This window comes from Halichoerus grypus, chromosome 3 (genome assembly GCF_964656455.1).
Source record: "Halichoerus grypus chromosome 3, mHalGry1.hap1.1, whole genome shotgun sequence".
NCBI lineage: Eukaryota > Metazoa > Chordata > Mammalia > Carnivora > Phocidae > Halichoerus > Halichoerus grypus.
In genome coordinates this window covers 134,341,682-134,366,609 of record NC_135714.1, presented here as the reverse complement: position 1 = coordinate 134,366,609, position 24,928 = coordinate 134,341,682, and the positions used below count along the sequence as shown (strand labels likewise).

General features: G+C 36.1%; 1 protein-coding gene across 1 annotated transcript in view; it reads left to right on the top strand.

The window, feature by feature from the left end:
* PDGFC (platelet derived growth factor C) overlaps nt 1-24,928 on the top strand; it is a 200,749-nt gene that overhangs the window by 126,804 nt on the left and 49,017 nt on the right. Inside the window, exon 3 of the mRNA XM_078069359.1 lies at nt 21,938-22,118. Coding sequence (XP_077925485.1) covers nt 21,938-22,118 — 181 coding nt within the window. The remainder of the gene's footprint in view (nt 1-21,937; nt 22,119-24,928) is intronic.

The window sequence follows — 24,928 nt, the reverse complement described above, 5'->3', positions numbered from 1 at the left end:
TCTCTTCAGAGTGAAGATTTTGCCAGTACCCTTTCCAGCAACTCTTTTGAGCACAGTTAGCCCAATGCCATAATTTATAGTTTTGTTATCCTTTGACCTCTGTAGCAATTACTTTTGTAACTTTAAAAAAAAAAAAAATCATTCCCAAGAGGGCTTAAAATGAAGGGTGGGGATGTGACCAAGTCTGAGATCAAGAGACTCTGCCCTTGGCTAATGAGATGTTTTGGTTTTATGTTTTGAAATGTTCAAAATCAACATTTCAAGTGGAGAAAGAATGTATCCTGTAACTCCCAAACTCATGTCTGGCTCACCCCGTGTCTTGTCTCTCACTAGCCCTTTTTTTTCCTGCCTCTGTTCCTCTCCGCTCCTACTCCCCAAACCTCCCTCTCTTCTTTGCCTTCCTTTTCCACCTTCTCTGCTTGATCACTGTCCAGATACCACTTTCTGGCATTGATTTAGAAAGAGTTATACAGTTTATACTCTGAAGATTTGGGAATATTGGAATGCCATTCTTCATGCCAGCTTAATTTCACTTGCAGTTTTGCTGCCATTGGGGTAATGGTGAGAGCTCTCGTGTGAGTCGTCCATCTGGCACAGTGGCTTAAACCAGGACAACTTCTTTTTTTTTTTTTTTAAGATTTTATTTATTTATTCATGAGAGGCACAGAGTGAGAGAGAGAGACAGGCAGAGGGAGAAGCAGGCTCCCAAGGAGCAGGGAGCCCGATGCGGGACTCGATCCCAGGACTCTGGGATCGTGACCTGAGCCGAAGGCAGACGCTTAACCATCTGAGCCACCCAGGCACCCAAACCAGGACAACTTCTAAGACCAATGGAGTGCCCATATTACTAGCCAGCTAGCTAGTTACCTATCTATACAGTCTTACCCAAGGGAAAAACTAAGCAAGAACAATAGAGCACCAGTCATCAACAAAGGACTTCTACATGTGCACATCTTAAATATACTGTTAAAATTCTGTGCTCGCCTTTCTTTTCTCAGCTATTCCATGCTTTATGCAGATATATCTCCAATATTAAGTTATTAACATTATTTTGCTATGTGAACTTTCAGATAACACACGTTCTTCAATTCATTTAGCCTTCTCTCTTGGACAGTTAGAATGTGTTCAGATCCCAGCTCTCTTTGTGGAACAACCTACTTTCTAAAGAAGCCAGTCTTTAAATAGGCTGTCTCCTCTGCATTTTATAATACAGGCAGGTGCTAACTTAGGGCTTATTTTTAATTATTTGATGAAATTGTTTCTAATTATTATTTGATTTCCCCTCTGAAGTTTTTACCAGAGTGACTCCAAAATGTCTAACTTTTACAAAAGGATTATTGTTTTGCTATGTAATCAACAAAGGTTAGATTAACATATTTAACAAAATCTTTCCAAGTGAAATTTAAAAGATATTTATCATTGCATCTGATTCATATGTGAAGGTACAGAATAAAAGTTAAAGACCACCTTCCCAGTTTCCTTGGCAATGTTGGTCATACCTATACTTCTCTTTTCAGGAGAAGGAATGATACAACTATAATCTCCTATTCTGTGTTTACTGCAGGTAAAACAGCATAATCACGAGTCCCAGTAGACTGATGCGGTGTTGGTCATAAAGGATGCTTGGCCCCTGGCTTAAAAACAATTGGCAAGACCTCTGTGTAGTCACAAATACTCACTCAAAGGTGGGCAAGGAGGAAGGAAGAGACTAAGATTCCTGCCCCCATGGAGTGAACTTTGCCTTTGTGAACATCCATTCAGGGTAAATAGGAGGTGATCTGCTGAGATGCTTATCTTTATGTAGATATGGAAATATGCTCTTGCCCAGAGTAAGATACACCTTCCTTAACTTCTATCAATAGATATGTTCAGGTTACTGGTATATATAGAGGTGTATGTTTTTATTCCATTATTAATATCCTAGAGGAGACCACAAGAAAGGAGATTTGTCCTCAGTGCATCAAGGTAATATCCTGAATGCATTTTTCAGTACACACGGTGTTAGGACTGCTAGTTTGGGAAATGAGAAATTCCAATTGTGCTTTGCTCCAATTAGCGTACTGATCACTTAGTTTTTTTGATAGGATGAATTGGCAACTTATTTATAGGAGATAGTTTAATCTACTAAGAAGAGCATTACCTTGGAATACCTGACATGTTTCAGATTCAGCTCTGACATTTGCCACTGGCCATATGGCCTTGGTAACTTATTTAGCCTTTCTAGTAATTATATTCATAAATTAGAATCAAAATGGGAGACTGGGTTCCAGATGAAGATTCAAGTCATTTCCAACACTGAAAGATCTGTTTCCCTAGAATATTCACAAGTATATGGGGATACTAACATTTGTTTTACCTTTATCCTAACAGGTAATGCTTTTATAAAAGTTCTTAGAAAATTTAAAGTTTAGTATAATATTATAACTTTTCTGTTTCTATGAAAAAAAAATCACTTCGTATTTTTCAGACTGTTCATTTATACATGATTCTTTGAATTAAAATTCAGTTTTTAATTTGACATTGGCTTTATGGTAAATTCCTAAAATTCTGATAAACTCCATATTATAATCACTTTAGTAAAAACAATTATCTGGAAATGCCACTACTTTAACGTGGCCCTGAACATTCTCTTGTCATCCCACACCTTTTCTAAGTGAGTAATGTCACAGATTACCTGCATATTACCCAGCACTATTCCTTCCCCTTTTTGAGCTTTAAGAATCTTCTTCCTTTTATATTAAATTTAATATGAGAAAAAATTTCACTGCTTGGAAGTCTATTAGATGCCTCGTTGTTTCTTTTTTCATTTTTAAACTTTTAACTGAATAACTTAAGACCATGAAGAATTCCTAAATGTAATGGAACCAAGAAGTTTTTGATTCACTCACTATGCTGCTGATAGTTATGAAGGACTTATCCATTATACACAATACATTTAAAACTTCATTGCCCAAAGATTTTTCTTCCTCCAAAAAAGTTATTCCCCATAGCTCTTCCAATCCCTTGAAAAATGTTTGAAAAAATTTTCAAATCTCAACTATGCTTTGCTCCCTGTCAGCTGAGACACACAGATCGTTTCCCCATATGGCAGCTGATTTAACCCCCCTACTCCCTTCTCACCAGAAACCCCACGCTCTAACTTCAAAAACATCATCTACTTCTTGACCTTTCTATCTGTAGCTCTCCATCTCAGTCCATCAGTTTGAATAAGCAAGCTAGTTCATGATATCAAAATATTTGTGTAAATGGAACCAGTCATAATTTATTGCTTCTAAAATTATTTCATGGGATTGTGGTAGGCACTGTTTTTGCTGAGGCATTGAGGTTAATCTCAGTGGAAATGAGGCCTGCACCGAATGTTATCCTAGGGTATTTTGAGAAAAAATCTCTCTAATCACAGTTTACTTACTATTTGTCTAGATTAAGAACTTCCAAATAAGTGTTGATAATAGTTGGACATCATGCTGCAAATGATAATGCTCCTCTTTTGAGCTTAGCAAAATTCGGAGACTTGTTTATATTTCTCAAGAACTTTAATAGGAGGGATTTCTTAGAAGAGAAAAGGGAAGGTTCAGAGATCTACTCAAGGTTTTCCATGTAGCATGCGAAGGAAGGAAAGAGAGGAAAAGGAGGGAAGAAAGAAAGAAGAGAGGAAGGAAGGAAAGAAGGAATAAAGAAAAGAAAAGAAAGAAGGGAAGGAGGAAGATGACCAGAAATCTGTAGGCTGCATGAAGACTGCGTTATGCTCTGTTCCCGAAAGAGAAGCCCAGCAGATATGTGCCATGGGATAAATGCTACCATTTATTGAGCACCTACTGTTTGCCAAGCCCTGAACTAGATTAGTTACTCACATGAACTGTAATCTTTCATCACTCCTCCCTCTATGCAGTAAGTATCATCCCTGTTTTACAGAGGAAACAGGTGGGGCGCCTGGGTGGCTCAGTCAGTTAAGTTTCCAACTCTTGGTTTTGGCTCAGGTCCTGATATCAGGATCCTGAGATTGAGCCCTGCATTGAGCCCCACATCGGGCTCCGTGCTCAGTGCCCAGTGCCAAGTCTGCTTGGGATTCTTTCCCTCTCCCTCTGCCCCTCGCCTCGCTCATGTTCACTCACTCCCTCAAATAAATAAAATCTTAAAAAAAAAAAAAAGGGAAAACAGGCTATAGGCTGAGAGAAGATAAAAAAAATTGTCCAAATATGCAGAGCTAGTAAGTAGTAGAGATAGGATTCACATCTTTGCTCTAAGGCACAGTATTCTATAAAAATAGACTTATCACTGTTTCTATTAGCTGTTATATTACTTGCTAGACAAGAAGAACATCATTATCTATCTTTCCCATTCATCATAAAACTAAATAAAAATAAAAAAATAACACTTTGTAAAAGAGTACAGATCGCTAGGTAATGCAGTCATGATCACACGAACAATTTACTTCCTATTTGATGATTTTGATAATAAAGTAGTTACTGGTTTACAACATAATACCATCCCAGAACTGTTTGCTGGTAATAGGAATTTATGGTCATCAATCTTTTACAATTGGTGCAAAGTTCAAGTTTAATTATGTTCCAGTTGCCTGTGCTGAGGTTAGGTGATGTGAGTGTACTGTCCTGTAATCAGAGATTTAATTCGTACTTACTGAATCTCCACCAAGTGTAAGGAGGCCTGAGTGACAGAGCAGGGGCAGTAACATAATCCTTACTTTCAGGGACCATCTAAACTAGCCAGAGTTACCCATGCTTAAAAGAAACAAGGTAACGTGAGATTAAAAGCTAAATTGTGAAGAATACACTGTATATGCTGAGTGTAGAAGCTCGAACAGAAATGAACAGGGCGCCTGGGTGGCTCAGATGGTTAAGCGTCTGCCTTCAGCTCAGGTCATGATCTCAGGGTCCTGGGATCGAGTCCCGCATCGGATTCCCTGCTCAGTGCAGAGCCTGCTTCTCCCTCTCCCTCTGCCACTCCCTCTGCTTGTGCTCTTCTGTCTATCTCTCTGTCAAATAAATAAATAAAATCTTTAAAAAAAAAAAAAAAGAAATGAACAGTCTGGAAGAAGGTCAGCAAGATGGCCACCCAAGAGCCACCAAAAGTTGACATTTACCTTCATGAACTCACCTCTAGAATGTGGCCTGTAGCCGAGATGACAAAATCTGATCTGAACATTCAGTTATCTTGAACAGGAATCCATTTCTCAATGACAGTCTTAAATAAACCACACTTTCACAATGCCAATCTATAATCCACAGTTAAATGTATTACATTTAACTCAAGATTCTGATTTGACAGAGAGGAAAACAAATAACCATTGATGGTTTTGGATGTGGTGTATGCGGCTTGCATGCCAGTGTATGTTTTATGAAAGTGGCATGAGAAATTAAGTCCTGCTTTTAAGGTCGAAAAACCTCACAGTGGCTGGAGAAATGGTGTGTGGAAGGAGGGGGGAGAGGAGGGGTTAGAGAGGCTTTAGGGGAGGCTACTGGAATAATCGTGATTTGTTAATGGGGGCCTAAAATAATGAGACTTCAGTATGAAGAGAGGAAATAGACAAAAATATTTGAACTAACAATTTGCAGGATGGGCTGTGTGTGAGAAAGGAGAGGGGTTATAGACCACTTCTTAATTCATTAATCTCCTCTTCAAGAAAGCAGGTGGGGGAGAGTTAGAGGGAAAAACTCATCTTCAGTCCTGCTTGTTGCTTCCTTGAAAAGGGTGAACTGTTAAGTCAAAGAGAATGATTGGTAATAAAAATAAGGTTTGAGTTTACTTGAGAATATATAATTGATACTACTTGTCCAGTCCTTTATTCAGTACAGTAACCACCACTGAGGATGAGGTATATGTGTCCTCAGTTATCTGAGCTTCCCATGGGATCTGAAAATGTCCCTAATTGGAGACAGATTTGAAAAAGGAACAGTAAGGGGCGCCTGGGTGGCTCAGTTGGTTAAGTGGCCGACGCTGGATTTCGGCTCAGGTCATGATCTCAGGGTTCTTGGAGCCAGCCGTGCATCCGGGCTCCATGCTCAGTGGGGAGTCTGCGAGTCTGCTTGGGATTCTCTCTCCTCTGCCTCTTCCCCTACCCCCATGCACCTGCGCACACACACACTCTCTCTCTCTCTCAAATAAATAAATCTTACAAAAAAAAGGAACAGTAAGATACATAAACCATAGAGTTAAAACACAGCACGTTGCATAACCAGTATTAAGCGAGTGTGCCAGGGTACACAGCAAATCAGAGTGTTCACCATGTAATGGTTGGCATGTGAGAAGATGAAGGATAATTAACATTATAATGAATTTCTAAAAAATAGTGTCTAATTTATTACCCTGAATAAAGTCTAGTGTCCTCATTTTTTAAAAACCCACTTGCAATTATTTTTGAGAAAACTAGTCATGCTGATTTGTGAATAGCCAGAATTTGAGAAAAAAAGGAAAAAAAATGTTCAAGAGTATAAAATATTAGTTATATAGGAATATTTCAATACCACATGTGTAATCATGACTATTTGGTAGCCTACTCTGTCTGCATATATTTGTATATAAATATGTATGTTAGGAAATTATGTATCTACAAACTCCATCCATCCATCCATTCATCCCTCAAGAGTCATTTAGTGCCTCCTATGCATGGACCAAATACTGTTTTAAATATTGGGAATAGAGAGCTTATTAGATGGGCCCCTGGCTTTCAGAAAGCATTGACAAACAAGGGGGCAAGCATGTAAAAAATATAATTCAGAATAGTAATGGGTGTGGTGGTGTGGACCATGCTGCCATGAAAACATTGCAGGACTCACAGAAAGCTTCTCTGAGGAGGTCATCCTTAGCTGAAATCTGAAGGATTAGTGAAAATTTGCCAACTGAAGTGGTGGAGATAATGTTATTGGTAGTAAGAGGCGTAATCAATCAGCTTTCGAAATATTGAGCATTTTAAAACAAAGGATCCCATGCTCAGTATTTGAAAAATTGCCATTAGGCAATTTCTAAGTATATCCAATGAAATGTCCCGCCGTATGTGCTTGGAACCCATTAGTCATAACTTGGTGATATAAAGTACGTTCTTGACCTATGACAGGAATATTATTGCTGGAGTTGCTGTACTAAGAAATGTGATCACATTTACCATCTGGTGAAATAGCTGTCTCGCCCAGGTTGAGGTTCACAAATGACTAAAGCCCTGAGTAGCCCACAATTACTCAGTTGCCCAAAGGCCTACAAGTAGACTGGAAAGTTGTCTGTGTTTCATCAGATCCCTGAAGTTTGGGGTGAGGGCAGGGAGAAGAGGCATTTATTGCTTTCTCTTTTATTTTCCTTTGTAGTTTGAAGTACTTCAGTTCTCGTGTCAACTAAATTTAGTGGGTCAGGGTTCATGTCATAGTGTCATGACATGACACTATGTTGGTAGACTCTGGGGACATGATGACTGAAAAGAAAGAAAGAAAGAAAGAAAGAGGAAAAGGAAAGGAAAGAAAAGGAAAAGGAAAGAAAAATGCAATCCCCGCCTTCAAAGGGCTTATATTCTAAGTTTATCTTTAGAATTGTTCTATGCTGTACAATATTTTTAAAGGCATTTAAATGTGTATTTTCACATTTAAGTGAAAATATAAGCAGCTTTGTAATGTGAAGCCGGAGTACAGAAATTGCTCTAAGTGGCTACTTGTTGGACCTCAGTTTTGCCTTGTATGTGTGATAATTAACACAGCTTTTCAGGTACATTTCTGAATGAATAAGGTTTAATTTCTCTTTGGTTCTGTTAAATTACTGAAGTGATATTAATGGGAAATTTCTCACTCTGCCAGATGATTTGGCACTTGAACTTTATTTTTACTACTTGTTTATTTGTCTATAAAATTAATAAAATTAAGAAGTGAAATGCATGATTGATTGTTGGCATTTTCAGGGAGGGAAATTGAAGCTCAGTGGAATAAATAGGTAGATAAAAATGTCTGAATATATGAATAGAAGTGATGAGATAATACCAAAAGAGAAAAGAAAAATTAAAAAAAGCAGCTATCCTACCTCTTCTGTCAAGAGTGAGAACTCTAAGAGAAAATATCTGGAGCAAAAGAGGAAATGAAGTGAGTGATACATTTGAAACTGTTAAAAACTGCTGAATTTTCTGGTAGCAAGGGAACCTATTAAAAGCTACCATAGGAATCCTGGATATTCAAGCACCTTGAAGGGGTAATTTTAACAGGATAAGGAAAGAATTAAATACAGAGCACAAGGAAAAATTTTAAAAGCGAGAAGAGGAAAATAAAACAAATCTAAGTCCAAAAAAATCCTGCCTAGGGATATTGCCCAGGAAGGTGGATTTAGCCAAGTAGGCACTAAGCCTAGTATTTCTTATTTCCCTTTTCATGCCACAAAATATGAAGTAATCGCCTTAGTAGGACTTATTACAGTGATCAAATCACCTAATAATCTGAAATGTTTCCTTTCATATGAAGATCCTGTTTTGTTTTGTTTCTTGAGTAAGGACAGTCTTTTTTTTTTTTTCTTTTCAGTTTTTTGTTTTGTTTTGTTTTTTGCCTCAATCTATAATCAGGTTCTGTGGAAAATATAATTCCAAATATCCATAAATCTTTTGTCATTGGAAATGAAAGTGATGACCCTAGAAAAACATGAAAGTCAAAAAGTTTTCATACTTTTAATGTGTAGTATGAATAGCATGACTTGTTTCTCTAATTCTGAAATTCTAAATTCCCCATGAAAGAGGTTAAATTATTTTTCTTTTGTCAAGATTTGAAGTCTCAGAAAATGTAATTAATATCTACACGTCACTAAATTTTCATTAAATAGTTTATTTTAGCCTCCACAGAATCTTGTTCTCTAGTGAAGATTGATTGTTTCAAAACTGCTAAGTGAATTTTCTACCAAAAAAATATTTATACCAACTATACCTAATTCTGTCTCTGGAGCCTACATATATTTTCATGTTTTAAATAATAAACATTGTTAAAATAAATATATACTTACTTGCGGATAGTATAAAAATGAAAGTGATATAAGTAGAATTTTACCTTTTCTAACCTTACTGTATTTATACCTTAGACACACACACGTCTGTGTGCATATGTATGTGTGTGTGCATAACCTCCATACGTGTAAATATATACACACACATATGTACATATAGTCTATATGATGAGGAATAGATTGAAAAAGCAAACAAAATAGCAGTAAACATTCTGTTAGTTGTTTGAAACATTGTTGTAACTTAAATTAGCTCAGGTGCATAAAAAACTAGGAAGTTTAGAAATTTTAATAGAATTGATGTTAGATAATGAAAATGTATTCCATTTATTAAGCATTTTCTTTATGCCAGACTCCATTCTGTTGTTCCTTCTTGGCACCACTCCAACTGGTATTCTATCTGATAAGGGATAAGGGATATATTTCTTATCAGAAGAGTCAGATGGAGCCTCAGTCAAATGAATTCTGAAACGTACTTTTATGTTCTAAAGGCTGACCTTTTGAGGTGTGATTTGTGCTGTGCAGTAAATAAGAAAAAGGATTTGCCCTGTGGGACAGCAATCCTCCCTTATTTACCAGTGGGCACTTTGGAAGAGTTTTATAAAAGTGACATAATTAGGAAAAGGTATTATAACATTTCCTCCACTGGAGGCAGTCACTTTCCTTGATGGGATTAGAGCTTCCCATGGTCGTCAGAGGGCAGACCCTTGCTCAATACAGGATTCCCCTGGGTAGTGCATACCTTGCAACACTTCTATTAGTAAATGTTTTTTTCTCGTTTCATAATACGTTGGTGTTTATAAGTTGGTTTCCATGGATATTGCCTGTAGACAGTTATGATATTTGGTGATAATGGTTCTGTATAGACCTTGGAAGAAAATAAAATTTTCCAGAAAATGTAGTGGGTAACGTTCTATTAACATGTTCTATGTATAATTGCATATTTTTTGAGATACTACACACACGAAAGGAAATGTGATTAGGTTCTTAAACAGGGGGGAAAAAGAAAGCCAAGATTTTTTTTTAAAATGACCTCCTGTACTACCTGGTTTATTCCTTTATTTTGCTGAAGAGGAACCTGAAGCCTAGAGCCATTATATTGAACACCTATTTCCTTAAAATCATCAGTACATCAATCTGGATTGAAATGCTCTGCTCTTCTGTTTGCATTTATTAATGTACAAGTCTATGGGGTGCCTGGGTGGCTCAGTCATTAAGTAACTGCCTTCGGCTCAGGTCATGATCCCGGGGTCCTGGGATCAGGCTCGCATCAGGCTACCTGCTCAGCGGGGAAGCCTGCTTCTCCCTCTCCCACTCCCCCTGCTTGTGTTCCCTCTCTCACTGTCTCTTTCTGTCAAAAAAAAAAAAAAAAAAAGTACAAGTCTGTGGATCTATTCTTAGATGTCAAATGTTGAATAATGAATTTTGCTGGAATGCCTAAAATTTCTTTTAAATTCTGAGAACATTTTTTCACATGCTTTGATGATAAATCATCTCATTAAAAATAAATATTCAAGGGGCGTCTGGGTGGCTCAGTCGGTTGGGCATCTGTCTTCATCTCGGGTCATGATCCCAGGGTCCTGGGATCGAGCCCCGCATCGGGCTCCCTGCTTAGTGCGGAGCCTGCTTCTCCCTCTTGTTCTCACTCTGTCTGTCTCTCTCTCTGTCAAATAAATAAAAATAAATAAAATCTTTAAAAAATAAATAAACAAATATTCAATAAGTATAAATGCTCAAAATAAATACCTGGAAGGTTTTGTTGTTTTTTTTTTTTAAACGCTCATATTCAGGCACTGTACCTGAAATTCTCTGATACTCTAAAATTACAGATTATTTTCATCTCACTATGATATATTCTAAAACAAACTCATTTTATCATTTTCATAGACATCATCACCAAAAATTTACGTGTCTAAACATATGAGCCTAAATGCCTTATGCTGCTGATCAGCCATTTAAATATTGTCTTTTAAAATCAGGCTTGAAGTCATGATAATGCTTTGATAAGCATAACATGAATGCTGTCCAAATTTTATTATCACACTACTTAAATATTTCTCTTAGCCTTAGATAAATCCATATCTAGAGTCCCTCAGTATTTGCAAGTGTAGCAATGATACAGTTTAGATAAAAACTGAAAGAACCAAGCCTATTGCAAAATCCTTTAAAGATGTCTTGATTAATGATGTCATGACCTTTTATAAATACATTTAGGCAATGAAATTCATCTATTCAAAGAACATGCAGAAGGAGCAGCCTGTAGGTGCCTTTTGGTAGTGGTTACTTGTGGAAAAAATGCCCGGAACTGTCTAGGTGTTAGGTAGATGAGAGATTATATTCATAGCCCTTCCTTCCTTCTTAAATTTTGATGCCCTTAAAGTGATTCTTTAAATGTACATTCCCATTTCAGTATTCCTAAATATCTTAAGCTCAGTTGGGATGCTTTGGAGGAGGTCCTACTTTTTTTTTTTCCCCTATTTCTACCTATCTCTCCCTTTTATTCTTACCCTATTTATTGAAAGTAGAAGCGAAAATGACAAGATGATAATCCATCATAGAAAAATTTTGCTTTAGTCTAAATACAATATTAATTTCGTTTCTTAAATTTAGTTTCTCAAATTTCTTTCAATACTACAGTGGTTCAGTTGTTGACACATGGAATAAAGGTATATTGTTGATCATTCGTATGAACTGTTATTGAATTATTACTAATTTAGTAGTGACTTACTCAATGTGTGTTTAATAAACAGCCACACACACATTAGAGCATCACACTAGGCAGGCCTACGTGTTAATGAGATTTCTTTTTTTTTAAACTAATTATAAGATAGTAATAAAGAGTACTAGATGTAGTCTTTAGGGTAGAGAAGAACATGAATATTATACTTTGCCTTGGGAGCAGTCTGAATTAACATGGATTAGCGACCTAAATCTTGGCATTATTTCAGTAGTAGTACAAGGATATGAGGTGATGTTTCTGCAAAAATGCATAACTACCTGCAGGTAATAATCGACTGAGGGTAAGTAACCATATATTTCAATGGCTGATCAGTCTTGAAAAAAATTCTGAGCAAATAGGTGAGGGTTTGATATATTATGTCACTTAATCCCCCCAACAGTCATAACATTGATACTATTATTATGCTTTTTTGGTAGAGTATAAAATGCTAACACAAAAATTAAGTGTTCAGTATTTTCACAATCTATTGATGAATCTGTCTCTTCTACTACAATGAAAAAAGCAACTGTTAATAATGATAGCAAATATCTAATGCTTCTATCGTTTTGGCAGATTAAGTCAGGAATGTTACTTGAGTAACATGAGTCACAGTAGGGATCCATGCAACTTAGCCCTGTATGAGGAGCTGTGGGTTCTGTTCTTCCACAGGGTAGCGTCTTCCATTGTTTGCCTACATGGCTGCAATGATAGTAATTATTGAACACACAAACACACACACTCACACACACACACTGACCACTTATTGAGCAGCTGACTTGTTAGGCACTTTTGTAAACACTTTATATACATTCTCTCATTTGATTCTCACAACAGTCTTGAGAGTTAATGAATAGTTTCTGCATTTTAAGGAAGAGGATCTGTAGAGTTTAAATCAGAGTTCTTAACAGTGGATTCTGAATACTGACATTGAGCTGATGGTAAGTTTCTGTTGTGTTGTTTAACTGGGTAGGGACAGTAGGGTATAATGGTTAAAAATATAGGCTCTGAAGTCTAGAGCAAAGGTCCCGTTCCAATTCCATTACTCTTAGCTGTAATGGCTTTTGCTCTGTTGTATTACCTCTCTGTACCTGAGTTTCCCCATTGATAATAATGGGTATAATAATAGTAGCTATGGATAGGGTTGTGTTGGAAGATTGAATGAGTTAATATTTATAAAGTATCTGGTACATAGCATGTACCACATAAAGTTTGCTTTATTGTGGTGATTTTGTTTTATACAAATATTGTAGAAGTCTTGTTTCTTAAACATTATAGTAAAGTCCCGCCTTCTTGTTATTTCATATATTATGTACATTTCCTCAATTGGTGTTTATAAGTTATTATTAAATTTATTACTATGCATTGTTATAATTCTGTGAAAGACATTTTCCCCTATGCAGTTTCTGGTATTTGCTGTTATAAAGAAAAATTATTGATATTTGCATATTGATCCTATATTTAGTCACTTTACTAAAGTCTCTTCTTGTTGTGAATGGTTTTTAAAAGCCAGAAACTTTGGAATCATCTTGGACACCTGTTTTTCTCATACCCTACACCAAATCATATCTAATTTACCTTCAAAGTATATACAGCACGTAACCATTCTTTACCTCTCCCTCTCCTACCATACTCTAAGCCACTCCATCCCGTACCTGATTATTTCCAAGCTTTTCCAGTATCAGTGCTTTACTCTACTGTAGTCTGTTCTCAAGGGAGTCTAGTAATCAACTAAGGATCATTTTTCTCTTCTCTTTCTTTACAACGTTTCTTTTCTTTTCTTTCTTAGCTAAATAGCTACAACCTCCCCTCAAAAAAAAGAAAAAAAAATCTTGAAAATAGTGGTGAGAATGGCCAACCCTGTCTTTATTCTAGCTTTAATGAGAATGATTTTAATTTTATTTAATGTAAAACTTTCAGTTAGTTTCTGTTAAATAACTTTTACCATGATTTGAAAGTTTCTTGCTATTTACATTTTACTCATTTTTTTAACCTAAGTAGTTGATTTTATCATGCTGTTTCAGCATTTATTAATATGATCCTGCAGTTTTTCTCTTTTTAATATTCTAAAAGATCAATTTTACATTCACCTTCATGTTCATGAACTAAATCCATATTCTGTCATGAAGTATTCCATCTTTCAATCCACTGTTGGATGATATATGATGAACTTTTATTTGGTATTTTTGCATTTCCCTCGATTTTTAAGTAAAATTGGTCAAGATTTTTAATATTTGATTTTGCCATTTAAAAGAACTTTGATATAAGAGTTTTTCATTTATTAGAGATTTTAATTTTTATTTGATTTTCCAGCTTTATTGAGATATAATTGGCATATAATACTGTGTAAGTTTAAGGTATACAATGTATTGATTTGATACACCTATATATTGCAGTGTAATTACCACCACAGAGTTAGCTAACATCTTCCTCATGATACATAATTCCATTTCTTTTGTGTTGAGAACTTTAAGATCTAATCCCTTAGCAACTTTGAAGTATATAATATAGCATTGTAAATTATATCCACAAAATTTAGGCTAGTTTATTTTTTTATTAATTTAGGTAGATATCTGCCATTTTCATTTTTTAACAAGTGCTCATATAACATTGGAATTGTATGTTTTCTTAAAGTCAAATAGAACTCTCCTATAAACCCCATGCCTTTTCATCTTTTATTGACAAGTGTTTGATAATCTTTTCAGTTTCTTCTAGAGCTATTAGTTCACTTTTTCTACTTTAGTCAATTTTGATAATTTACATTTTCCTGGTAAGTCATCCATTTCATTTAGCTTTTCAGGTTTCATTGGCATAAAGTTACATAAAACATATTTACAAATTTTAAATACATTTTTATCTGTGAATGTATCTTCTTTCTCACTCCTAATTATGTAAATTCTTGATTGTATTCTCTCTGTCTCTTTCTCTCTCTCTCCCCTTCCCCTTCTCCTCACTTCCCATGTCAGTGTCTCTCCTTTTTGAGAACGAGCTTTTGGTTTTAATTCTAAATTCTAATTTTGGTTTTGAATATATCTCTTATAGTTTCTATCTTCATTAGTTTTCACTTTATACTTTGTTTCGCTTAATTTTTCTACCTTTATAGATTGAATTCATGAGTTCTATATTGAGTGTTTTTATTTATTAATAATATAAATTTAATCATTTAATTTCCTACCATATACAATTCCACCATGTACAAATAACCACTTCTCATAAGTAGAACTATCATATTTTCATGAAAATTACTCCATTAGTGTGTTGTCGGCCCTCTGAAGCATGGTTGGTGGTTTGACTTACACATTTTCTATGTAGGTTTAAAACTATCAATAAAGAATTTAGAGCAGCTAAAAATAAATACACTAGTACCCCCCTTATCCGCTGTTTCAGTTACCTGTGGTAATTGGAGGTCCGGAAGCAGATGGTCCTCCTCCTGCTGTGTCATCAGAAGGTCAGTAGTACAAGTAGTCAATAGTACAAGTCATACCACTACTTCACAACGCCTGTGTCACTCCCCTCACTTCATTTCATCACGTAGGCATTTTATCATCGTACGTCATCACAAGACTGGTGAGTACAGTACAGTGAGGTATTTTGAGAGAGAGAGAGAGACAGAAGGCCCGCATTCACATAGCTTTTATTACAGTATATTATTACAGTTGTTCTGTTTTATTATTATTTACAGTTGTGAATCTCTTACTGTGCCTAATTTGTAATTAAACTTTGTCATAGGTACATATGTGTAGGGAAAAACAGTATATATGGGGTCTGGTACTGTTTGAGGTTTCAGGCATCCACTGGTGATCTTGGAACATATCCCTTGCAGATAAGGGGGACTACTGTATTACCAAATTAACTTAAACAAATATCTGTAAAATGGATATTCCCAAATTACCAAGTTGACTGATCAGTTTTAGTTGAATGGCCCTTAATGTTTCTCTAGCCATTGAATAAAACCATTTAGCCAATTTGAACAAAGACACAGATTCTCTGCAGTTAGGCCTCAAAATAAGGCAAACATAATTATGTATGCATATTTAAAATATTTTACACAGGGCAGCTTCGAACTTAAGGGTTCTGGAGTTAGCCTGTGTTCTAGAGTTCAACTGCCAATGTGGAAGACTTGGCTCTATATTTAGCTGCTATGTGACCTTGGCCAGGAACTTAGCTTTTCTGTATTTTATAATCTATAAGATGGGCACAGTAACAATATCAACTTTTTGTGATTTTTTTTAAGGCTTAAATGAGTTAAGGTATAAAAAGCAATTGGTAAATTGAATTATTATTTTTATTACTTTTAAATTATTATTTTCAATATGTTAAAGTGTATATAAACATTTTGGTGTCCAAAATAGGAATCTAAAACTTCTATTCTGTATATGAGTGGTATTGTGCTAAACTGAAGTATGATTCAATAAGCACTCTAGAATAATTGGCATCTTACTAATTTTATTACCTTTCCCAACAAACTTAGGCTCCAGGTGACCCTTGCAGAGCTAGGTCTCATAAGAGCCACATTTATTTGTTGGCAGGGTTTCACACCACCGTCAGGTTGGGTCATTCATGAGGTAGATTTAATTGACAGGGTTTTCGTTAGTTTTAACTAGAAACAACCATTTTGCAGGGTTGGTTTATTTTTGTTGAAGGAAGCTGGGTTTCTGACATCATGTTTACCGGTGAATTTATTTCTTTGGTGTACTCCTTACAATTCTGGGGAGTAAGAAGGCAGTCCTCGTGCCCTCGCAGTTTTTAAATTCCCACATGAGAATGAAAATTTTGTCTACAATACCAGACATGTTTGTTAAACATAAAAGAACATAAATCCTCCATGGGTCCCCAGGGGTATGTTAGAGAAAGGGAGTGATCGTTATAAACCACTTAGCGCTGTGTGCTCTGTATCATGTTGCCGTGAGAAAGTGATGTTTGATTGGCTCATAAAATAGGTTTAGTAAATCCTTTAAATACTGATGTGAGCACTTGTGCATGTTGGAAATTAATACCTGAGAGTGTATTATAAGGATTACCATGTCTCCAGACCAGTCACCTGGGCATGCCTAGATTTCTGCGTGTAAGGAAGATTATGTTTTGTGATTTCACTTTTATGTGTCAAATGTTGCTTGGTTTTATCATCTCCCTTTCATTTGACTGAGGCCTGCAGACATCTTTCGTCATTGTTTTCTCTCTCTTTTTGATGTTCTGAGCAGTGCTATGGTGTATAAACCAACCAACTTCCACAACGAATTCCTTCTGCAAACATTTTATCAGAAAAAAGAAAAACTTCAAATTATTAGAGAAGGCAACTGGATTTAATGCATTTGTCTTTTTCCAGCCACATTCTATATATTCTCAAACAATTTAAAGGAAACATGGAATTAAGTGTCAGTGATTTTTGTTTTTGGTTTTTCTATTTTGAAGATTAGATAGCAATGATGAGGCATGGGAATACTTTACAGGTAGATCTTCACTGGGTCTATTTTACATGATCTTGAATATAATTTAAGTTTAAAAAAATGCTATTTTTATAAACATATCCTTTAGCAAGGGGATTTACTGTTTTGAGGAAGAAGAACTAAGCCTCGGTACATAATGGTGTTATTGATACTTTTCAGTTCCACAGACATCTAAACAGTTGTTGAGTATGACCATTAAAATTGATGGTGGAATAATAGAGTGAAATTTAGAATTATATTGTTATAGGACACCACTTCTGAAAAAAAATCTTAAAAGTTTACTGTGGAAGAATTAGTAGCATATGTTAGATTCTGCTGTTTATATGGCGAAAAACAGTACTTTTTTAGATATCCATTTCATTTTACCTTCATGGAATGCGAAACTATGTAGATTTGCAAAGCACTGTGGTAAGTGTGTGCGTCAGGCTTGTATGAGGATGTAAGAATTAATTGCCAGCTGTCTAACTGCAAATCCAGAAATTGTTATAAAGATTAGTGGATTTTTTTTTAATGACATCAAGTTCAGTAGAAAATCTTCATGAAAAAAGTGCTAATGTGCTTCTAACTCTTATTTGCAGGACAGTGATTTTTGTATCAGGATGTAAATAAAGCCAAGGTTAGGACTTATTTGTTCCTTAAGAAATTCTTAACGTTTATAGTCCAGATATTTTGGGGTGGTTAAAAACTCCTTTTAAATACTTCCAAAGAGCTTCCGAATCAGGTAAATACATAACACTGTTTATTTGTTAACAAATAAAAAGAAAAGTCTATAATAGTAAAAACACTTAATGTGAATTTTTGTAGTTCTCTTGCATATGATCTTCTTTTCTCTTAAGATGCTTCTATTAGAAAGAGAATAGTTATTTTGAAAATGGACTGAGGTAAATTTTTGACGCTTTGTGTTCTGTCCAACCAGTTTGTTGAAATGACTTCATAATTGCCAAACCGGAGCGATGCCTTTTGGGTTTCATTGTCTTTGAGCTTTCTCTGGTATTTGGCACTGTGGGCGCTGTCCCCCACTTCTCCTTCTGGTGAGGTTTCCTTCCCTCTTTGCTCTGTTCTGTCGCATCACTCACAGTGGCTTTCCTCACGTTCCCCCAACTGCTCCTTTTCAGGATGTTTTAGTTCCCGGCTCTTTTCTTTCTTCCCACACTTGTAAGGTTCTTGTTTCCCGGCATCCCTCAGATATCGATGATTCTGTTTCCTACCAGCGTTACTCCCTCACTGACACCTCCATGGCCGTGCCTCATCTGCTCTAAGGGTGGCAAACTCAGAGACCTCTGTGGGCAGGTACTGTAAATAGATGATGATCTGAGTATTAAAACAGAAACAACAGCAACAGCATAGAAAGTCGATGGGGATCTTTAAAAACTTAGAACATGTCCCATCTCAAGCTCTTTCCACTTGGTCCCTGCCTCAGTTGTTATGAAGGAATGAAGGTCCAGTGTTCATTCCTTCAGTCACCAAATACTGATACAGCGCTTACTGTGTTCCTGGCACGTAGGTGTCAGGGATAAGGCAGGAGATTGAAGATACCACCCTTCCTGGAGCTGACCTCAATTCTGGAGATCTGAGGAGTCATACCAGGGCTAATGATATTTAGTATTACCAGATCTTCAAATTTAATTAAAAAAAAAAAGCCAGAAATCCAGACTTTTCTGTGAAATTCCACTTTTTAGAATGTTGACTTAAATTTTGAAAAGAAACATGGAGCCTATTAAAACTGCACCAACCTGTTTGCAACATTGGCCTACAAAATATTCTAACATCTGACTCTGAAGTACCAAGGCCTTTCTACCTACATCTGTTTTTCCAGCTTGATCTTCATCTACTTCTTTGTTTCCCACCCTCTATTCACAGTGCACCATGCCTGGCCCCCTCTTTCTGCTGTTGCATCTTACATATTGTACTTCTCACCACAATGCGTTTTCATTTCCCCTCTCTTTACCCCTGGTCAGTGAGTACTCACTGACAGCCCAAATGTTCCTTTGTAATCTGACCCTAATCTCACTGTATAAAATTACTCCTACTCTGCCAGTATTCCACAGTATTTCCTACATACTCTCATTAGAGCACTCACCGAAGTGTTTTATGGGCCCTGAGCCCAAAGAAGCTATCGTTTCATCTTTGTATCCTAAGAACCTAGCAAAACACATTGCACCAAGTCAGCGCTTCATAAATGTTTACAGAATGATTGAGCAGGTCTGAAATCTGGCTCTCTTCAAACTTGCAGTGGTGGTAACCTACATTATATAGGTTTAGGAACAGACGGACACTCTGAATAAAAGCTTTGTTTCACATGCAAACAATCTTGATGTAAAAATTATCCTTTCATATAAAATGGTAGTTATCCACTTTTGTATCAAGTATATCTGAAATAACTACTTGGGTCTGTTCTGCCCAACTCCTCTGACCCCTGAGCGCACCCCTTTTCGGTCCCACCACACACATACACCGAACTCCTAAAATGGCGATACTGGAGGACTTAACACATTTGTCATTAATGACCCCAGACTCGTCACATGGTATAGCAGATATTCTCTTCTTTGTATTTGAGTTTTCTTACTTATTGTTTTCAAACTCCAAAGGTTATATTAAAAGTTCATGTGGAGGTGGGAGCAAGGGATGCAGGATGGAGATGAAGGACAGCTTTCTTGAATGGCAGCGATGTGCCATGTTTTAGGTACTACACAGGTATCCTGTCTTAAAACATCCCCATGAGCTAAGTAGTGTTGTCGTCAATGTAAGGTCAAGAAAATGAAGCTGAAACAGGTTAAGTTACATGTCATAAGAGAGTTCTGGATACTTCTTCAAGATGAAGATGAATAGGTAGAATTGGCCTGTTACATACTTTGTATATCATTTTCATCAATTTTTTTCTGTAAATTCAATACTGCACAAAATGTATTATTTTTAGTTGTCTAGCATCTACTGAATTTAGATTTTTGAAAAAATCTACCAGTGATTTCCAACCACGTCAGACATACCTTTTAAGAAAAATTTTGCAGTATCCTCTTTAGTATTCTGAAATTAGTTTGAGAGAGAGAATGAGATAGAGCATGAGAGGAGGGAGGGTCAGAGGGAGAAGCAGACTCCCCGCTGAGCAGGGAGCCTGATGCGGGACTCGATCCTGGGACTCCAGGATCATGACCGGAGCCGAAGGCAGTCGTCCAACCAACTGAGCCACCCAGGCGCCCCAGTATTCTGAAATGAGTTTATGGAAGTGACCATCTATTTATGTGCACAGTTGTTTAAAATATAAATACAATGGCATGTGTGCTACAGAAACCAGAAATAGCAAAGTAAGTTCTATGAAAATAATGGATTTAAATACATAAGGACACATGCACAGTTACATTAGGAAAATAAAAGTGGTCAGATGCTTGCATCTTTTAAGTAGACTCATTGTGAATCTGACCGTTATAGATACAGATGAATATGTATACTTTTAATTGTTTTAATCGTGATGCAGATAGTATAAGCAGTGTTCCTGTTTGTGATATGTTTTTCCAAAATGGTAATTCTTGGTAAAGTTCCAAAACATGGAAACTTTCTTCAACTTATTTAATAGCTGAATTTCTGGAAAATTTGGTTTTAACTAAAACCGCAAAACATATTTATGTTTATATGTGAGATAATTGTTAGTTTCCAGACTCGATGTGCTATATCAGAAATGTCGCCCGTATGAATGTCCAGTGAACTGTTTGAAAGGCTCGGAGAACATGGGACAAATACTAACTTCCAGGACTTTCCATTGTTGAACATCACTGGACCTTGCCTACTACATGTCATAGTGCCCTCCTCACCCCTGGCCTCAATAGAGCCGAAAATGTCCCTACAGGTCATTTCTGAAACATTTTCTTAAGAGACAATACTGCTTTTGATGAGTACCACTGATCTAAGCTTCCCAAAACCAAAGTATATAAAAATCAGTTCCTTTCTTCAAGGATTTAAGAGACTAAGAAAATGGATCACTTGTTGGGGCTCCTGAATGGCTCAGTTGGTTAAGTGTCTGCCTTCGGCTCAGGTCATGATCTCATGGTCCTCGGATCAAGTCCCACATCCCGCTCCCTGCTCAGTGGGGAGTCTGCTTCTCCCTCTCCCTCTGCCTCTCCTCCAGCTGGCATGCACTTTCTCTCCCTCTCTCATGCTCACTCTCTCTCCCTCTCTCTCAAAGAAAAGAAAAGAAAATGGATCACTTGCATATAGAGTGAATATTGAAAATATGTGTTTATCAAAAAGAGAAAGATGATGGTGAGCTAAGAACAGCCAGAAAGGTCTCACAGAGGCAGACTAGTACAAAGTGAGATTTGAAGGATGTGCATGTAATGATGTGGCTCTAGAAAAGCTTGCATCAGATGAAGAAAGAGAGCCAGGGAGTCTGACTAGGGTGAAAGCGTTACTGTCAGACAGTAATGGGCAATGATAATAGTGATTAAGGTTAGAGTAAAACTGTCATGTCCAAATGGAAATTAAATTGAATAATTCACAAATTGAATGTCAGATATGGTTGCTGCATACAAAATATTTAAGTGTTGAGATGGCTGTTCAGCGAATTTGAAGTTCATTAACAGTTTTATGGAAGGCTTAGAATAGAAGACTCATTTCCCTTTAATGGAGAATGCATTTTCAGTTGTATCTCTTCTTTGGAATATTTTACTATATTTACCCAGTTAAATTTGGAATGGACTCCTGGCGATGGTCCCTAGATAGATTCACTGTATCCATGATCATGGAATTTGAATTGCTAAAATAGCAGATCATATGACTTTATGTCTTTTTTTGTCTTTGTGTCTTGCAGGTATGACTTTGTAGAAGTTGAGGAACCCAGTGATGGAACTATATTAGGGCGCTGGTGTGGTTCTGGTACTGTGCCAGGAAAGCAGATTTCTAAAGGAAATCAAATCAGGATAAGATTTGTATCTGATGAATATTTTCCTTCTGAACCGGGGTTCTGCATCCACTACAACATTGTCGTGCCAGTAAGTACCACTTAGAGATCCCCTTATTTAATTGGGTTAGTTATTTGTTTATTATTAAAAAAAGGATCGGGAAAAACAAAAAACAAAAACCTTTCCCTAGCTTGATTTTTTTTTTATCCATAAACATCACTGTGGTATCACAAATAACTTAAATTTCATCACTGTATATCATTAGCCATGTTAAACACCTTTTCAGTGCAATGAGATAACTTGTTTTTTTACAACATTTAGGAGATTGCGTCATACCCATTCTCCTGCAACTCACTGTCTGATATTTCAGTGTTTATGTGAAGTTACATATGTAGATAGCATTTTTTTTCTTGGAAAAAAATAGGAAAAATGGTGTATTTATTACTCTTACCATTTAGATCACCATCAAAATTTGGACTGTATAATGTCTTCCTGAATTTCAAGTTTGAATTATATTAAATAATAAAATACTATTTTAGTTTTCTAGCCTTTCTGGAGACCTTTCTGATATGATACCCTTTTGCATTTTGCTAACTGTTACTCTCACTTTAAAGATGTAAATTTTGAAGCTTAACATGGGATTGTAATGGTTCTAATATTCAAATTCATTTATATATTAGGAATAAATACATTGCAGAACTAGAAAGCCAGCACTATTTGACATTAACACCATTTTAGCTAGATTCATGTCTGTAATTGCCCTAGAAGTCCATGTTCTTAATTTGATGTTTTACTGTTCCCCCCCCCCAATTAAGGTGGCATCATTCCTTTGTTGTACCCACCAAAAATTTATTTTTTAAATGTGTTGTTTATGAATCCGCACATAACATTTTTCTTTTTATTGAGAAAGGTAAACTTACTATTCTTTTTAAAATCAATGTTTTAGTGAAATATATTTTAAAAAGTAGTTATCTCCATTTTCCGACTTATCCTAATACTTATCCTGCTTAAATAATATTTCTGGCTCTTTCGTTTCAAAAAAGAAGTTTTGAAATTCTCACTGGAATTTAAGAAATCTACTTCTCCTAGTTATAATTGTTACTATAATTTTAGTTATATCCTGATTGCTTGTACCCTTTATTTTATGCCAGCAGGCACACTGAGCAACCAAAAAAGGAAATTTCGCCTTAACATTACAATATGAATATAATATACAAAGTTTAATATTGATTCCATATTTCCTAATTGGCTTCATGAATTGCTAGCTTGCTGTGTGCATTGTTCTTATACCCAGAAAGAGCACAGGTGTTGATACGTGTAACCCACACTATGTTATGTTCCCAGTGTGCCTGCTGGTTTGCTAAGTCTTCTGTCAAAATCATTGAAGATATCATTTTCTATGTAATTTTAAATGGTGATATTATTGATCATATTTAAAATGTGTAATAGGTGACACCTTCATATTTGTATGAGTACTTCAGAATTACTACAAGCAATGTGAGAAATATAGTAAAAGGGTTTTCAGTATTTTTGGTGTGATGCAACAAATAGAAACAAAAGTTTAAAATAATACATAAATAAAGTGTATTTATCCCAAATCTGTGAGAAAAATAAACTTGGAACTGAGAAGATATTTATATTTTAAATAAACTGTTCTTTTCATGTTATATATTGATTTAAATATGTATAACTAGCAATCTACTATCATGCTACAGAATAAGACATGAAAGGTAAAATATATGTATATATGCCGAGACCGAGGGTTGTCTTTTCCTAATTTTGTGACTGCATGGGTTAGTTAGTTGTATAACCCAGGAGTCGTATGGATTAAATAAAATATGTAAAGATAAAAAACACAGGAAATTTATAGTGTTGTACTCAGTTCTGGGTACATTATAGGTTCTTAATAAATAACTTGAATGCTGAGTTGATCATACCACTCACTCACTCCAGCTTAACTAACAGAAGATTCACTGACACCTGTATTTTTATCGGTGAGAGTGTAGCAGGTTCCTGAGCGTTGAAATGAGATAAAACATCATAAGGGTCTGCAGTAAGTACCTCCCATCCTCTTGGCTCGGAAGGGCTCTGCCACCTGGCTTTGACCCGCTTCTAGAGATTTACTGTGATTAAGATCAGAAACCACATCTGAAAGACTTTAGAAGAAAGGTGTATCACCAGTTGCATCATTAAAATTAAATTCAGTGTATTTTTCAATAATTGCTGAAATCCTTTGATAGATTGCAAATGTGGGCTTTGGTGGGCTGCGAATCGACCTTCCCCCAGCATCTATGGAGACACATTTTGCATGGCACCCAAGTTGACCTGTGCTGGGCTGCAGAAAATGGAAATATGTAGGGATGCGACATAGGAGATCTTATATTAATTTGCCTCCTGCTTAGGAAAACAGCAACCATTGGACGGCAAGAAAAAAGAGAATGTGATGCCATGGTCCTACATTGCCTAAGAAGTGTTATTTGGTGATCTTAATTTTGCCAGATTGTTCTCCGGGGAGATTATTGATACATGATTTTTATAATCTCACGAGCTTCAGTTCTGTTAAATTTATTTTGGCAATTTATCTGCCTTTTCTTCACCTATCCTTTGGCTTGGGTCCATGTTTCCATCTCTTCTCCCACACAGCCACACTCCCTATTCTCTCATTCCTGCAGAAAGCTGAGATTTGGTTAGTGAAAATTTGACAAGTGATTTTGCTGTTAAGCCTTCCAGAATGTTTTGAATTATCATTGTGTATTGCTAAATGACATCCCTCCCTCCATGCCTCTCCTCCCCACAACAATTATTACTAGCAGGGCAACAATCCATCAATCTTATCTGTGTATCAATGAATGAAAGCCTAAGGGAAGAAAGTTTGCCTTTTCAAGAAGAGACTTAAAAGT